The 18,686-nt window shown below is 33.3% G+C and overlaps 1 protein-coding gene across 3 annotated transcripts in view; it reads left to right on the top strand.

Annotated features, from left to right (window-relative positions):
• Positions 1-18,255, top strand: part of HACE1 (HECT domain and ankyrin repeat containing E3 ubiquitin protein ligase 1) — a 79,563-nt gene extending 61,308 nt beyond the window's left edge. For 2 of the 3 annotated variants that reach the window (XM_037520155.2, XM_037520156.2), the window contains exons 20-24: positions 5,955-6,086; positions 7,948-8,046; positions 8,326-8,396; positions 16,179-16,292; positions 16,840-18,254. In XM_037520155.2, the coding sequence (XP_037376052.1) occupies positions 5,955-6,086; positions 7,948-8,046; positions 8,326-8,396; positions 16,179-16,292; positions 16,840-16,942 (519 nt within the window). In that variant the 3' untranslated portion in view covers positions 16,943-18,254. Of the gene's footprint in view, positions 1-5,954; positions 6,087-7,947; positions 8,047-8,325; positions 8,397-16,178; positions 16,293-16,839 lie in introns of all 3 variants that reach the window. The other variant, XM_037520157.2, reaches the window with a different exon arrangement.
• The last annotated feature ends 431 nt before the right edge of the window (positions 18,256-18,686 follow it).

Genomic DNA, 18,686 nt, shown 5'->3' with positions numbered 1-18,686 from the left:
ACATCCTTCTCACTATGATATGTTTTTTGCTTAGGTATTTTAAATAAATATACATTCTTTTTCATTTGTGCCTTTTATTGAAATCCATAAAGAAGAAAGGGACTGAATATCACATGTGATTATGCTCACATTGAGGGTATATTCTTCATTGTAGGTCTAGTATGAGGCTGGAATGCTGTTGTAATATTAACAAGCTTGGAATTTTTGTTTCTAAGTTTAATACATTATTGTTTAGACATACGGACTGATTGCGTCATTGATTACAGGCTTACTTTTTAAATGAGTAGCTTTGATGCTTGAGTAAAAAGCAGGCTCTTAATCATTAATTTGTAAATTCTTTTCACTTTCACTTTTTCTGATGTATAATAAATTGAGCCTCTTAGTTTTCTAATATTACCAGTAAGATTCAAATATAATTGTGTATCATATTGTGGATGCTTAAACCATTAATTAATAAACATTAATTTGTTTATTAATTTGTTCACTACCCTTGAAACCTGTAGTTTCAGGTTCAAAGCCTGAAAAGAAGTAAACATTTTATTTAGTAGGCAACCTGATTCATTTTAAAAAATAAATCTTTCAGAATATACCTGTATTTTAAAACTATCACTTATTTTAAAGTTGTTGAAATAGTCAATTTACAAATAAAATTTTCAAGCCACGTTCTTTAGAGACACTTGTTATTTTAAACTTACATTTCTGTTGTGAAGTTTTCTGTTACTTTAGGGTCAGCCTCTTATCTTTTTAGATAAAATGTTTTAATTATCACCTTCTGAGTTCAACTGAAGAAATTGTAAGCTTATTGAAACTTAAATGAGTTGCCAAGCTTATTAGTGAGAGACTGTGTAAGCTGATCTCCACATGGGGGAGTCATTTATTCCTAAGTTTCATTGGAAGGTAATTAAGAGTGAAACCAGATCGATGAAATACTTCTGTTTAAAAAGTAGTATATTAAGTAAAAACAAGTAACATAGACAGAAGAATATAGGTTAGTTCCACATTTGAAATATAATGCTCATATAAATTAATTTTGTATCTCTCAGTGATACAAAAACCTAGAAAAATAACCTCCATGGTTTTGCTTTCAAAAATGGCTTAATTACCAGCAGCTAAAAATTTACCTTTAAATATTTTCATCTTAAATTTGTTTTTTTTTTTTTTTTTGCTTTTACTTGTTTCCCTTTGCTTTTCACTTTTAAATTCTTGACCAAGAGATGAAATTATAGAACTATAAAGTCTTATTTAAAACCGTAAAATCTTGAGCTAGCAGTGACAAGTTTTGCTTGGTTATTAGATCTTCCCATCTAGCTCTTAGAATGAAAGAGTAAGCTCATCAGTAGTGTTAACTTTTTTACAATACTAGTTATAAATCATTTAGCCTAGGAGAGGAAATAATAGGGTTGGGTGGGACAGGCTATCCAGGAATTGAGGAGGGGGGTGGACATTGGATTATAGAGGAAAATCATTAGGTGGTCAGATAGGAGTATGGAATGGGGGTAGGAAATGTTTGGACTTACAGGAAGGCATAGAGATGACAAAGTGTGAGTTATCTGGGGAACCACAGGTAGATCAGAATTGTAGAATTTAGCTTAGATTTCAAAGTAAATGAATGGAGAAGATTTGGGATGGGGGTGTTATACAGGGGCCAAGTCCTGAAGACTTTGCATCCACAATTAGGAATTTGAAAAGTATTCTGAAAGCTATGAGGTTGATTGCAAATGTTGAAAAATGGGACACCTTGATTGGATTTCTGTTTTCTTGGGAGAACAATAACAGACTCAGCTTGAAGTATGAAGAATGGATTAAAACAGCAATATTGGAATCAAGGCAACTAATGGGTGGTTATGACTGTTCTAGGGGAGGATGTATGAGAGATTTTATAAGACAGTGGCAGTGAGGATGGAAAAAATGAGGAAGCTTTTGAGGATATAGAATTTATACAACAGTAATTGTTTGCAAAGGTGAGAAAGAAGGATTCAAGGATAACTGCCATTTTTGTGAATTGGACTCCACAGTGACTGGTGGTTTTGCCATCTTCTTCATCTGTTTTTATTTATTCTATTTTCTAGTTTTAACAATAGTTACCTACCACCTGTTAAATACTATGTGAATATTTCAGGTTTTTCATATGTCTCTGTGTATTTTTCATTCACTATTATAACAGCCTTTAGAGATGATTATTTCTATTTATTTAGTGTGGTAACAATTTTAGTATTAAAATCATATGACATTTATTAGGTACTTGTAATGTGCTGGGCACTATTTTATCTGTATTGACTTATAATTTAAACAATTCTATGAGAGGTGTAGGTTTCCTGTTCTATAGGCAAGGAAACCGAGATATTAAGAGATTAAGTAGCATCCTCCAAATCACATGGTTAATCAGAGGTGGAGCTAGGATTTGATGAAGATACTCTATAAATTTCCAGCCTACACATGTATCTTTGTCCAGTGGCTCAAAACTAGTAACTGGTGGGCCTTCTATTTAAATTTAGGTCTCTTTGATTCTTTGATGTTAGGGCTCTCTTTTACTAAAAGGCAATGAATATGAACAAAGTGGCAAATTTATTATGTTTGTTAAATTATAAAATTTAATGTGTTCACTTTCCTCCCCCTAGTTCATTTTCATTTGGTAAATACACATTGCATTTTATTGCTAGTTTCATTTGATTTACTTCACAAAAATACATTTGATGCACAGACAGCACAAAATACAGGCTAATGTAGATAGATTATTGACTTAAGTGGATTCCTTATATGCAACTTCAGAAAAGTATACTATGAGAAATCTATTTATTATTCTGGAATTTTTTAGAACAGTTCAGGTCTAAGTTTTTCTATATTGAGTGTATGTGTGTTTATTTGATGGGGCTTCAGATTATCTTTAATATCTTCCTATGTGGAAGGAGAACTGTTTTTTTGGAAGAAAAATAGTTTTCAAAAAATGTGTCAGTTTTCAACATCATCACTACCCTTGAAACCTGTAGTTTCAGGTTCAAAGCCTGAAAAGAAGTAAACATTTTTGAGGAAGATTTTCAAGGGATGATATTATTCATTCCATATATTCAGAAGAATAGGAGATTATTAAAACAAAGTGTTTCTGTAACTAGACATGTAATTTAAATGGAACATAATGTTTGAGAGTGGACTCTCCTTAATGTTTTATTTTTATTTCACCTCCTTTTAGCCATCGTATTCGCTAACCTATCTTATATCATGTTACCAAGTTCAGATGTTGCATTAGTTGACATTTCCTTTATTTATGCTTTTAGCCTTGTCACTGTGCTAAAGCTTTCTTAGTTGAAAACTTTCTATATACTAATGTAACTGTTTCATCAGTTCAGTTACTCAGATTCTTTAATATGGTTAACTCTCCAATTTTAATTCTGTAACATTTATTGATAATATTATTTTATGCCCTCAAAGAATGGACAACAAAAACTCAGGTAGGACAGATACGATTTCTTTTGGGAGTAACAGTTTGCCCACCCCAAAGTTATGCCATCTCTTTTAATAACTTAGAACAAAGTGAGACTTTAGGTTTAGTTTATATGTAATGTTGAATCATGTAGCTCATTTTACCTGTGTTTTGTGGAGTGATTGTCATTTTTCACTTCTGCTATTTTCTTAAAGCATGTAATATAGTTGATGTAGTTATGCAAGGGCAGAAAGTATGTGGCTAAGTTACATGGACACCTTCAAAGGTGATGAGACTGCAGCCAGTGTATTTGTCTAAAATATAAACCATCAATAATAGTACATAGTAATAGTGAATGTTCATAGTAGTAATTCACAATGTCATCCAGAAAATGTTAATTTGTGTTAACCTCTTTTTTGAAGGTGTGTGCTGTTTAAGGAGACAGAGAAACATTTTGGAATCCTTTAGCTTTTGATTTTTTTCTATTAAACATACTTTCAGTTACTTTACTGAACAACTCAAGAGGATTTTGAGTGGCTAGGATTTTATTCCTTTACTTAAAAATAACATCTCAAGATTCATCCACATCTAAATTATATCTTGATATGGAGGCTGGTATCTGAAGGGGTTGATTTTTTAGAAAAAAATTATATCTAGTAACTGGGAGCCAAAGTTAATGAAATAAATGTGGGAAATAATATTGGAAGGGCACATGTGAAGAAAGATTAGTGTACCTGTGAGTGTTAATTATTTAAAAAATAGAGTGTGTGAAGAAATAATAGGAGTTAGTTGATAATAAAATGTGTACTGCTCTTATAAATATAGAATACATATTAAATTAGGCAAAGCGTACTCAAGCAATTCATGCATCTTTTACTTTCATGCTTCATAATTTGTTACAGTCTTGAGCAATGATTATTTAATGGTGCCTTGAGATTATATTAAGATTATATTAAGATTATATTATATTATTAAGATAATGTTCATGTGTTCAGGTCACTGCTGCACACGTGGAAGTGTATTAAATATATTACTTCTTGGATTGGGCTCTGAAAATTTGCTTGATGTTTATGTTTGATTGTTGGTACACATTTCTGTCTCTGGTAACTAACTGTGTATAGCTGATTAATTCCTATAGTGGATAAAAACCTTTGGATGGTTAGAAGTGGGTCTTTGGGGTGGGAGTAGACTGAATAGCAAAGATGGCAGCTTTTCCTGTGCCAAATTGAATAAAGAGCCATGTGGGATTTGGGGAATGCTGTGAGGAATCCACTCTGACACTTCTGTAGCTCTGAGATGTATGGTGAATTCATAATCAATAGTCATATGTAACTTGCTGGCTCGGTGCCTTTGAGGTGTTTTTTTTGGAAACAGCTCAAATTAATTCCAAAAAAGAAGAAAGGGGCCTAAAACAGGTTTTCTCCATGGAGGTGAGAACCATGTGTAGCATACTGACTTTAACTCAGGAAGTTTCACTGAGATTTAAAAATATATACATAAGTAATAGTTTATACCTATCTACAATTTACCTGTCATTCTATAACTCTAGCTGTAGTTTTATGATGTGCAAATTCATTGTATTCTGAGCCAAAATACATTATTTTTTACTAGTAAAATCTTAAGTGATACTATTTGCTATGACATTGATGATATATTTTAAAATAAAATGTGTGCAAATAGTTTATCTTAACCCAGAATCAAATCAGCTGTGTTTGAAAGGGCTACTTTATCAACTTTGTGTATGCATAAATGAATTTGATGAATATGCACATTTGTCACATATTTTTGATGTAAGGTGTTGAACACTTTTTAAAATGACTACTTCTTTTTTAGGTGTTTTGGATATATACTGTTAGACAAAACAGAGCTCTGTCTGCCTACAAGGAGATTGTGTTCTAATGAGACATTTCAGTCAGAGACATTAGGAAGTACAAAGACACTTGAACAAGTTTGTGTTTTTTAGCAATAGAGTGAATGAACAAGGAGGGGAGTGGAAGGAAATGAGAACAAAACAGAGGCTAGATAGATTATATAGGGTCTTATAAGACTAAGAAGAGAATTTGGATTTTACTCTCAGTGTAATGGGAAGTCATGGCAGGGTTTGGAGCAGGAGAGTTACATGATCTGAATTACCTCTTTATCTCTATCTCTCTTTTAAAATCACTCAGTTGTGTTGAGAAGAAACAGTACAGAGAGAAAAATGGAAAGAGGGACTCCAGAGGGTCTAGTAACACAGGTGAGAAATGATGATGACTTGGACCAGAATGCTTAGAAGTGGTAGTGAGACAAGGTCATATTGAGGATATTTTTCAAAGGCAGAGCTGATAGCACTAGCTGGCATAGAAAGGAATCATAGGTGATTGATTCCTAGGATTTTGACCTAACTAGCTTATTGAAAAGTTGTTTATTGGTCTGCTGATGTGTATGAATATTGGTGCCAAATTAATTCTAAACCATTACCTCTTAAATGAGAAATTATTATATCAACATCTTATGTATGAAAAATTAAAAACATCACAAAAACTTTCTTTTATAGGCGGAGTATGTCCAGCTTGTTACTGAACTCCGAATGACAAGAGCCATTCAACCTCAGATCAATGCTTTTTTGCAGGGCTTTCATATGTTCATTCCGCCTTCCCTCATACAACTTTTTGATGAATATGAATTGGTAAGGAAAAAAATCAGTTCTTTTGTTGTTACATAGCAACATAAAACTCCAATTTATGTAATTCAGAAATAATCTTGGAGTGCTATGATGAATGGAATAACATGTAATAAGACATCAGATGGTTTAATATTCATGTTTAGAAAGGGGTTATCTCAAAGTCGAGTACTGACTGAAGACGGTGCCATCATAATTGATAGACTCCCCTATATTATTCATTTATCAGCTTTGTCAGAGGACTGCACCTCATTGCCCATTTTGAAGATAGTAAGTCACCACAGACCTACCAGTCTCTTACACATCCCATGTTTGTTTCCTTCTCTAAACGGTGATTGTAGGGCCTCTCTGGTGGCTCAGGAGTTAAAGACAGCGCTATCAAGCTATTGCCATCCTCTGCAGCATGAGTTCTATCCCCAGCTGGCCAGGGAAAAATGGGAAAAGAAAAAAAAAAAAAGAAACGGGTTATCTGATTTGTGCTTCTGCTTCCCTCAAGCTTTGTAACCAAATTAGCTATTCCTTAATGTGACATGGGATCAGATGATGATAAAAATGGAATATGTTCTGTAGTGTTCAGCTTGGCAGATGTTGAAGCCCAGTCTTCCCCAAAGTAATATTTACATAATTTCTGAATTTATTTGGTCATATGAAGTCAAGGAGGCTGGTACTAACATTTGTACTTCAAAAAGGAGAATTAAGAGAATTTTTCTTGTTTTTGTGTTATTTTCTCTAACTTTATATTATATATATACACACACACACACACACACATATTTATATATTTATATATATTTTTTGTATGTGTATATATATTTACGCTTCTTCATTTCAAACCCATGTGAAGTCTACTTTCTTTGCTGGTCTGTAATCCGTAGTGAGTGCTATGTTTTGCTCCTTAATTTGTCTTCCTTTCATTATGCTCTAAAGGAATTTCTTATTTTGTGTGATTTATGTCTATGTTTTGCCCCGTTTTCCTTTTCTCTTTCATTTTTGGTAATTATTTTCAAATTCTTTGACTTGTCTAAATCTTTACTAAAGCACAGTAGTTTAAATAGAGCTTTCTTATTTAAAAACTTACAATTTAGGATAGTAAATACTAGATCAATAGAAAACTATCCTTTAGTATTTTGTTCATAGGTTAGTTTTACCACATGCTTTTCATTTTTATATTTTAATAAATGTACTGGTATGTCCCTTTAATTACACACCCACCCACCCCCACCCACCCCACCTCCCCTCCACCCCCCCAGTATTTTCAGCTCTTTGTTTGATGATCTTCCTGGAAAAAAGACTACCATTAGAAAAATTTATTTTTTCGTACGTTGGGGAATGTTGACTTTAAATGATCTGAATTATTGCACAACAGAGTTCTTAAGAGACCTGAATCTCTTCTAAAAAATAAGAACTTTTTATTATATTGCCTCCTTTTTCTTAGTGACTAGGGTTTCTTTATTATCTTTTCTTTGGCTTAACCCAGGTTTTGTTCAAGTTTTTGTTTTGATTTCATATTGAGAATATATAGTCTCTTTATAGAATTTACCAAATATATAAAATAAAGACATAAACAAAAGGTATTGTTCTTAAAATTGTACATAAAAACTCGTTGCATGTTTTTTATAAAACTATTGTCTCTTAGATTTTAATTAAATTATATCAATGTGGAGATGTCTTAAGATCTCACAATATTTATCAGTATTAAGGGTTCTTTTCCAGGTAGTACTTTTTATTGATGACATGCAGAAACTGTCATAAAAGTAAATCAGTTTTACATGGGATTAGTTTCCAATTAAGACAAATTTACTATTCAAATGTAATGGCTTTTTCCCCCCAAAGAAGATTAATGAAATATTTTTCTTCCTCCCCAAAGGAGCTGCTGCTTTCTGGCATGCCAGAAATTGATGTGAGTGATTGGATAAAAAATACAGAATACACAAGTGGCTATGAAAGGGAAGATCCAGTTATTCAGGTAAAGTCTCTCTAGAGCTTAGAATGAAGTTTTGCCATTTAATTTTGTAAGCTTTTCAGCACGATTGGATGAAAACCTACATTAATTAACAAAGTAAAGTTTTTCCCTAAATTCTTCTCATGGGAATATTGCATATGAATGCTTTGTATAAAATCATTTTTGATAAATGAGTTTTGTAGAATAAAATATGCTTTATGAATATTGCATATTTCTCTGGTATTAACACGTCTACAGTTGCTCTGAAATAGGAGCTAAGTTTTTTTTTGTTCTTGTTGTTAGTGGTTCTGGGAAGTTGTGGAAGACATTACTCCAGAGGAGAGAGTGCTTCTCTTGCAGTTTGTTACTGGCAGGTAAAAAGTGTTTTTATGATAATGTGGAAAGAATTTAATGTATTCCATTTTTTAATGGCTTAGAGATAAACAATCAAGATGAATTATTACTCTGACTTGTCAGTTTCTCACCTCCCTTTCCACTCTTTTAGGTAGTAAACATAGATTTATTTAGGCATTAACGATAAAACACATGTAGTGCTCAGTAAATGTTTATTTAACATATATAATAATAAACTTCTAATCAGGATATTAGAACGTATATTGTACTTTATAACTTGGTAATCTCCATTCTGCAGGTAAGTTAATGACAGTAGTCACATTTTTAATACTTGTATGTTGCTAAATAACACATACACAAACATGCACACACGACATGATTCTCATATGCAGCGATTTTTCTCCAGTTCTTATCAAATGTCTCACCATTTATGGCCTAAGAAATTATTCATGATACTGCACTTTGAAAACTCTACTTTAGTGCTCGCTTCGGCAGCACATATACTAAAATTGGAATGAAAACTCTACTTTAGAGCCAATTAAATATAGATACTAGGAAACTAGATGACTTTAACTTATATTTATGAAAGATGAAAATAAAAAGCTATTTTTTCACTCTTGATAACTTAAAATTTTATCGGTGTACCTCTATAAAAATATGGCTCATTTTTGAAATTTAAACGTATATCATTCTTATAGAGAAGTTAGAACAAACAGAAAATAAGAAAAATACCCCCTGCCACAATAACCATTATCAATATATTGATGTATTTACCGTTGCTTTATGTTTTCTATTTTAGAAACAAAATTGAATGTATTTCTGCATAAAGTATATATGTAATTTAAAGTTCATTTTCTTATTTTAATAGTTATTGAAAATGGAGACTAGATAGAAGAAAATGAAAATTCCATTGAAGTAATTGCACTATTCAGAAATAGTTAACATTTTGCTTTATATTCTTAGTCTTTTAACTATATAGAAAAATAATTGGAGTCTCATAATTTTAAAGAAATATACATGAATATTCACAGATTTTCGACTAAAGATATGAGAAAAATGTTAGGTTTTATTTCTTTTTTTAATTCTTAGTGCTAATAAATAGCTAAAAATTTGAGCAATTTAATTGAAATTATAATTTAAAAATACAATTTTACTAAATTACATGTAGGAAGTAGGACAATTCAAGTATGAGAAAAAGGTAATCGAATTTCTAAAGGTAATCACTGTTAACATTTTGGTTATTCTTCTAGAATTTTCCCACCTATATGAATTTTTACTTTTTGAAAGTGTTATCCCTATTTTATAATCTTTGAATTTAACAATGTATCATTAAAATTATTCCATTTGTAGATCTAATTTTATTTTCTTGTTTTTCCACTTTCCAATATGTTTATTAATCATGGAAATACAAATTAATATTGCAACAAGATAATCAGCATACACACAAGGGGCTAAAATGAAAAGACTGACAATAACAAAAGTTAATGAAGATAGGGAACAACTGCCAATCTTATACATATATTTTTGGAATGTAAAATATTAGAACTATTTTGGAAAATAGCCTGACACTTTATTATAAATTTGTTAGTAAAATCAATATAACATCCAACAGTTTTATTCCTAGAAATTTACCCAAGAGAAATGAAAATATAAGTCCACACAAAGATCTGGAAATGAATGTCCTTTAGCAGCATTTTTCATAGTGATTCCATACAAAAACAATCCAAATGTTCATTAATAATTGTATGGACAGGGCCTCCCTTGTGGCGCAGGGGGTTGAGTGCTGCACTGTGGGGCAGTCCGCAGCCTCTGCAGTGCGGGTTCGATCCCCGGCCTGCCAGAAAGAAACCCACAATGTGAAGCAGACCTCTCCTGTCTCGCTTGCTGCTCCCCTTTGCAGTGTGTTTCAGTCAGTCTGCCTGTTCTGCTCCCTGCTTTGTCTCTGGTAAATCCTCTCACCCCCGCCCCCGCATCTCTGGCCTGTGTGCCAGCTCTTGTATGCATAGATGAATAAATCTTTAAAAAAAAAATTGTATAGACAAGCAAAATGTGATGTTTATACAAAAAAATAACACCCACCAGTTAATATCAATGAAAAACAGTCACATTGATTCACAGAAATGAATATAAAAAATATTACCTAATGCACAATGATCTAATTTTTAAGTAGCTGCCTATTCTTCTGTTTAGAATCATCCTTATTGATAGTCACCTTTATTGTTAATTTTTCCTGTTTATGAAGGTGATTGTCAATAAGGATGATCAGTCTGGACTTTATGTTTGTTTTTTGTTGTGAGGTAGGGCTCTTACTATTTTTCTAAATGGCTTATGTATAAACCCTATTTAATGAATTATTATACTTCCCCCTGTGATTTGGTTGGTATAAGTTTTAAAATGCAGAAAACAATTACAGATGACCCCTGACTTAAGATGTTTTGACTTTATGGTGTGAAAACTGCACATTCATTAGAAAGCACTGTGCAGAACTCTGTCATGACACAGGGCTGTAGTAGTGAGCTATGGCTCTCAGTCAGCATTTCAGTAGCGATATTTTTGATGTATAATGGGTTTATTGGGACATAACACTGTCTTAAGTCAAGGAGATCTGTATTCAAGTTTTATGGTACTAAAAATATTTATTAAGTTGCTATTCTCATAGCATAAAAAATATATGGTGTAGTAATACACAGTACCCTTTCATTCTTAATAATATAGTCATTTTTAAAAAAGATTTATTTATTTTTGTGTAGAACTGGGTTGTAGGCCAGAGGTGTGAGGGGTGAGAGGATTCACCAGAGAGAGTGGGGAGCAGAACAGGCAGTTCTACTGAAATACACTGCTGAGCGGAACAGTGGGCGAGACAGGCAAGGTCTGCTGCGCTGTGTGGGTCAGCTCCCTGGCAGGGGATTGAACTCACTCTGCAGTGGCTTCGGATAGCTTAATAGCACTGAGACTTTAACCCCTGCGACACCAGGGAGGCCTTCAATAGTATAGTCATTATTGAAAAGAATTTCACTATTACTTAATTAGCCATGAAGTGTAGCATGTCAATTCATTTAAACTGAGATAAAGGATATGTGTGAAGACTAGAAGCCTAGGAAGTAGAAGGGAAATGACACATCTTCAGGTTAAAGAAGCCACCTTTTCACACTTAGTCTAAATAGAGTTCTTATTTTAAATTCACTATAAATCTAAGTTCTTTCAGACCTTGATTTTCCTTTGGTTAGCGTGTAACTGAGCTGCTCCAGGGACAACATACTTTTAAGGGGTACATGCTCTAGAAGGGATTTGGCCATCCATGTGCACAAAGGCAAAGGAAGTAGATTCTCAGTGTAAAAGATTTTTAATATAATTGGTGGGCATAGAAAGAAAGAGAAGAAAGGTTTACAAAAATGTGTCCTAATAAAACTCCCCAAATTTATTATCCCCTCATATGCCTGAAAGCTTTCACAAGTCTAAGGTATCTTCTGGCAGGAAAATGCAGGAAAGGGTTTAGGTAGGGCCTGGAGAGCTAGGACAAAAGGAGAGACTTAGACTTCAAAATGTACCACATAATCCAACATGAAGTCAAGATAATTACTGCCATTTTCTCTGCCAAAGACCAGAAACAGTCTCCGTGTATCTCTCTCACCATGTGTTTCCTTCAAGTCTCCTTCATTGTTCTACTTCCCTTTGTATAGCTGTCAGGAAGTTTGGTTCATGGCATGCTGGCAGTTGAAGTCCAAGGAGACTGCATCTAAGTGGGGGCAAGGAAAATTGCACCTCTTTTTCATGAAGGTCTTGTCTGACACTTTAATATTAGACTCCTGAACATTAGAATAGGTATAGCCATTGCCATTCTAAATTGAAAGTGTGTATTTTTTTTCTTTTAAAGTATCATAATATTCAAAGACTATTTCATTATTTTTTTCTTACACACACTTAAGGTTGATGAACATAAAGATCTACTGACAAGTATGGGACCCAGTCATATTTGTTTGTCGTTTAGGAGGAATTAGTTTCAGGGATGTTTTTGTGACTATCAGCTTGTTAGAACAGTTTCATTGTATATATTAAAATTGGGAAATATTTTAATTTTTAAGCTTATTTTGAAAATTTAGTTACATGAAAGACAGACATTATTAATTATCCTGATACTGTGATTTTTGTAAGAATCAGTGTCTGAGTGTCAAGTCTTACTTTTCTTGTTGAGTCCAAATAAAGTGGCAGTATATCATTTTAATTTCTACCTTTATGGGAAATTGAGAATAGTTTGTCCTTTTCTCCTCTATCACTTTTGGGCATATTTGTTAATTTTTAAAAAAATTTAAAAAATTTTTTACATCATTGTTCATTTTTAAACAATATTTGCTTCCCCCCACCCCCTCAGGTGTAGTCCCCATAGAATTTCCTTTACCAATGCACCTGTGCACCATCACCTCAGTCCCCTGTGCTCCTTCCTCCCTCCCTCTGATCCCTCTCCCTCCTCCTCCCCTGCAGGCTGTCTCTGATTTATAATTGTCTGTTCTTACTTTGTTGTGTTTTGTATTGTTGTTATTTTTTTTACACTGATGTCTTATTTGGTTCCCCTATATTCCTGCTATAAATGAAACCATCTGATATTTTTCTTTTTCCTTCTGACTTATTTCACTGAACATAATTCCTTCTAGCTCCATCACGTTGCTGCGAATGAGCTCCATCCACATTGCTGTGAATGGCATGAGTTTATCTTTCTTAATTGCTGAGTAATATTCCATTGTGTATATATACATCTTCTTGATCCAGTCATCTATTTTTGGGCATTTGGGTTGTTTCCAGGTTTTACCTATTGTAAATGGTGCTGCAATAAACCTGGGTACAGGTGTTCTTTTGAATCAATGTTTTTGTGTCCTTTGGGTAAATCCCTAGGAGTGGAATTGCCAGGTCATATGGTAGCTCCATTTTTAGTAGACTGAGGAACCTCCAGACAGTTTTGCATAGTGGTTGGACCAGTTTGCACTCCCACCAGGAATATAGGAGAGTTCCTTTTTTACCCCATCCTCACCAACATTTGTTGTTGCTAGTTTTTTTGATATGTGCTATTCTTACTGGTGTTGTTAATTTTTTAAGTAAAGGTTAATATGCATAGATAAACCAACATTGAATTGTTTTTCAGTTTACAGATATAGCCAGGTCTCCTTTAAATATTCTCTTGCCCTAAATCAGAATTGCTCATACAAGTCTTTCATTAGCAAGAATAAAACATATCTCATATTCATGTGGATTTCTATGGTAAGCCCAGGATATTTCATTAATAAAGTTTTATTTTATTATAAAATTAGTTTTATACAAACTACAGGGAAAAGAGGTTTTTAGAGAATCATTTATAATGGGTTAATGTTTTCCATATAATACATATCATCTGTGATTGCAAGTAAGAACTTGTACATTTTTAATGGTTGTTTTAATGTTTGTGATAAAAACATAAACATTTTTAAAAAATATAAAATGTAACATTTTATCCATTATTTTAAGTGTACAATTCTGTGATGTTAAGTAGTTTCACATTATTTACAACCATCACCATCATCCATCTCCTAAACTTTGTCTTCTTCAGCTGAAACTGTACCTGTTAAACTCTAATTTCCCATTTTACTTTCCCCCAGTCCCTGGCATCCACTGTTCTACTTTCTGTCTCTATGAATTTGACCACTCTAGGTATTCTTCATATAAATGGGAACACATATTAGTTGTCTTCTTGTAATTGATTTGTTTCACTTAGCATAATGCCCTCTAGGGTTATCTATAGTATATGTCATATCTATAGTATATGTCAGAATTTCCTTTCCTTATGAAGCTGAATGTCATTCCATTGTACATATGTACCACATTTTGCTTTATCCCTTCATGTTTGAATGGTCACTTGGGTTGCTTCCACCTTTTTACTATTGCAATTAATGCTACTAGGAACATGAATGTGCAAATATCTCTATGATCTTCTGCTTTCAGTTATTTTGGCAATATATCATAATTCTGTGTTTAAATTTTGATAAACTATCATTCTGTTTTCCACAGTGGTTATTCCATTTCATATTCCTCCAGCAGTACTTAAGGGTTCCAATTTCTGCACATTCTTTCCAATATTTGTTTTCTTACAATGGGCCTCCTAATGTGTAGGAAGTGGTATCTCATTGTGATTTTGATTTAACCTATTTACATGAAGCCACTTTGAACTGCAAATCCCAGTATGCATGTAAGAGAGGCAGGGAATATGGTGCCTCCCCCTAAGGGAGGTATGTCTGTAACATAATTATATCCTCCATAGCCATGTATCCAAGGTTAAATTTTCTAGTGATGTGTTTTGCTTTAAGTATTCGTCCTCCTGTGGTCTCCTTTTGTTAGGTGACATTTTAAAAAAATTATCTGACATTTTGAGTCTCTGAAAAGAAAGATGTGAAGAATTTTCTAGTTTTCCCACTGAAAAAACAAAACAAAACCCCTCTGACCCTCAGAAAATTTTCACAAACAGGGAAATCACCTGGACTACATGTTAAAGCATGTGTTGCTTGAATTAATCAAGTAAATATTTATTTAGCAAATATTTTTAAAATTATTTTTGCATAGAAGAACTGGGATGTAGGCCAGAGGTGGAAGGATGTGGTAGTGAGAGGATTTACCAGAGAGATAGCGGGGAGCAGAATAGGTGGATTTACTGAAATACACTGCTGAGGGGAGCAGCAGGCAAGACAGGAGAGGACTGCTGCACCATGTGTGGTTTGCTCCCTGGACAGGGATCAGACTCAGGCCATAGAGTTGATAGTGCTGAGACTTAATCCCAAGACCACCAGGGAGGCCCTATTTAGCAAATACTTAATGGTTGTCTGCTACTTAACAGTCATTTTGCTATCCCTGGGATACAAATTTCAAATGACATTTGGACCTTCAAACCACTTCCTGTTTAGTAGGGAGAAACATAAAATAATTGCACATTTAGTACGCTAAATGCAATAATAGAGGCGCTTGCTGTGGCCACTTGAAAGCATAGTATGGTTTGTAGAAATATGGAGGGATGTCTTAGTGTTATAGGACAGGGAGAGGGGCAGCCCAAACCCCGCAAACCTGCCTATTCTACATGGGTTCTGCCATCCGCCGCATCAACACAAAACATAGGAGACTTTAATGGGAAGGAACTTTAATAAAACTAGGAAACAATACAGGTAAGGCAAAGAGTCTAGTTTCTAAATGAAGCACCCAAAGTTACCCATCCCCTCGTGGGTAAAAGTCCATCCAAATGGGATTGGCCCAGAACAAGGCCCCAAAGCCTGCTAAAAGTCTAAAGCATCTTCCAGTGGGGACCCACAGAAAAGGGTCACAAACAACCGGATAAGCCCGGAAGGAAAAGAGCAAAATCAACATCAAGATAAAAGCTGCCATTGTCACCTCCCCATGGGTCTCACCCACATCTGTGTCACCCCGTCCACGACCAAAAGACAAGCGCAGTTTCTTTACTTGTCTCTAGGCTCCATGCGCCTCCTCCAGTTCTCCTGGCTCCATCCTGCTTCCTTCCTTCCTCAGTCTCTTCTGCAGCTTCCTCTCTCCCTGCTCAGCTCCACCCTTCCTTGGGTGGGGCAGGGAAGCTGGAACCTCCCCCTTTCCTGGGGACCACCCTGTTACATTAGTAACTGGTTACAAAACCACTTTTAGTGGAGTTGGGAGTTTTACAGATTCAAAATGTTCTTGTTAGTGTGCTGGAGATGAATATATTTAGCTAATTTAGATTTTGAAATATATCTACTACAAAGATTTTCCTTTCTTGATTACAACTTACTAAGATGAACTCTTAGTTCCAGAGTCCCACATGGCGGATTTGCTAACATCATGGGTGGAAGTGGATTGCAAAACTTTACAATCGCTGCTGTGCCCTATACACCAAATCTTCTGCCAACTTCAAGCACATGGTACGTTAAATTGTTTTGTTTAAATGAATTGTGATTTGTTTTGATTAACTTTGATTAACTTTGAATATCAGAGGTCTAATTGCTATGTTGCTGTATTGGAGAGGAAAACTTCAACTGTGACCTCAAGTCAGCATTTTGGAATAACTGATAAATAAGTAGATTCATAATTCCTTGCTTTCCCCTTTTTTGGTGGGGAATGTTCATTAGGGAAACTGCCTACCTGTAATTGAAGTTACATTGTCTTAAGTGTCAGCGTTACACCATTTCCTCAAACTAAATTAGCCTATTGCTTACCTATTTTAGACTGAAACTTATTTTCTTCCACTGCATTTGCATGCTAAAGGAAATTGCAATGCAGCAATTTTTGGTTTTGTTTTTTTTTTTTTTTTTTTTCATTTTTTAAATACTACTTCAGGGTTTTCCAATTTGAATGCAAATTTGAAAGGGTGGTTTTATGTTAATTTTGAGTAGTGTTTTCACTGCTAGACAAAGCAATCAGAAATTTCATAGAATTTCTATTTAATGGTGGTATATTTTTCTTTTAAAGCATCAACATGCTCAAGTTACCTGAATACCCAAGTAAAGAAATACTCAAGGACAGACTTCTTGTGGCTCTACATTGTGGCAGCTATGGTTATACAATGGCATAATGAAGTCTGGAAAACTCATCTTACTACTGATGCACAATTCAGAGTGGCAGAAGTAATTTAGGAAACTGTCAACGGAAAGGCAGCCTAAATGTAGCCCATAGGCAGGACTGATGTTTAAAATTCATAAAGGATCAGGTTTTCTCTCCCCTCCACTGTTTTTCTTTTATGTTTTCTCTGTGATACAATTAGAAAATATAAAATCACAGTAGTGTTTTTTTTTTAAATGCTAATTGGAGCTGCTAGTAGAAACTATCTTTTCTCCTATTTCTTTAATTTTATCCAAGATTTTGTTAAGGCAAAATTCTTATTCTGCATTCCACTTCTGCTAACAGTAACTGTTAACTTTCTAGTTAAAAGAGTGATTTTTCTTTATTTTCCTTTATATTAGGACAACCAGCCTGGTATGTTCTATTGCATGTAAAGTGCCGTTTATATTTTGATATATTGTATAAAATGGACTTATTTAGATTGTGTATAAGACACAAATATGTATTTTCCCATATTGAATCTATATTGCAATAATGTTTTTTTAGCTTTTTAATATTTTAATATATAATGTAAAATTTAGATGGATGTGACTGCTGAAATGACATCAAATTTATATATTAAAACTTATACTATATTGTTTGAATTGTTTGCATCTTTTGATAGTCTTTTCATTTATATGTCTCAAAGTTTTTCTTATACCTTAATTTATGCTTTAGGTGAAATTAAAAAATATTTTTACCGCATTTCTTTTCATTAATTTTGTTTTATCTGTGACCTCTGATGGATGACACATTTGAAGAAGTAATCCAATGTGCAGATTACAATTTAAATATGTATTTTTTTTATTTCTTGAATTTGTTTTTGTGATTAAAATGTTGAATTCAAATGATATATGCCTAATACAGAGCATCTGGTTTTTAAATTTTAGGGTGGTTTAATAAGCTTTCTTTTGAAAAGACACACTTGAGTACTTATAGCTTACCTTTTAAAGAGAAATAGGAACTCACACTGTTAAGAATACTACCAAATGAATTTGTAATGTGTAGGAATTTGCCTCTAGAAAGTAAAAATAGACTGTTCCAGTGGAATTAAGATTCTTAAGTGCAGATTTTCTCATATGAGCAACCTACACATTTTGTCAGTGACTTACAATGTATATGTTCATATAATCAGGTATGTATTGTGTGTATCTGTATATAGACATATACATTGAAAGCTTTACCAGTTATAAAGCTTCTTTAATAACATTTTTTGGTCCTTTTGTTACTGTGGGTTTTTTTTTTTTATATTAAAGCATCTCAACATTACATTAAAAACTGGAAAGTTTAAAAATATATCTCTAAAATTAAGATTAAGATGTTTTATTTAAAATAAGCGAAACTAATAATTTTTACCATTTAGATCTTTGAAATTTAATTTCAGAAGAGGTCTTTATCTTGTGAGTTTTCAGATAGGTAACTGACATTACATTGCTTATTTTTAATGTTTACAAACATTTCTGTTTAAAGTCATATGGTACATTGTTCCTTTTGCAAGTATTTATGTAAAAGAGATAATAAAACATTCAAAATGTCATGTTTTTTTAATTCATGAATTTGAGTATTTTTTATACAGATCTAGCAGTTTCAGGGTTTATATTTTTATATTCTTTTTTTTAAATGTATGAATGTAGTTATCGATAATATAAAGATTTTATATGGATTAAGAATCTCATCTAAACTAGACACAGCAAGTCTTTTTAATTTACTGTTTCCAC

Source organism: Talpa occidentalis, unplaced genomic scaffold (genome assembly GCF_014898055.3).
Source record: "Talpa occidentalis isolate TD23 unplaced genomic scaffold, MPIMG_talOcc4v2.1 talOcc4.2, whole genome shotgun sequence".
Taxonomy (NCBI): Eukaryota; Metazoa; Chordata; class Mammalia; order Eulipotyphla; family Talpidae; genus Talpa; species Talpa occidentalis.
Note: the sequence above shows the minus strand (reverse complement) of the source record. Positions and strands in the feature narration are given on the sequence as shown.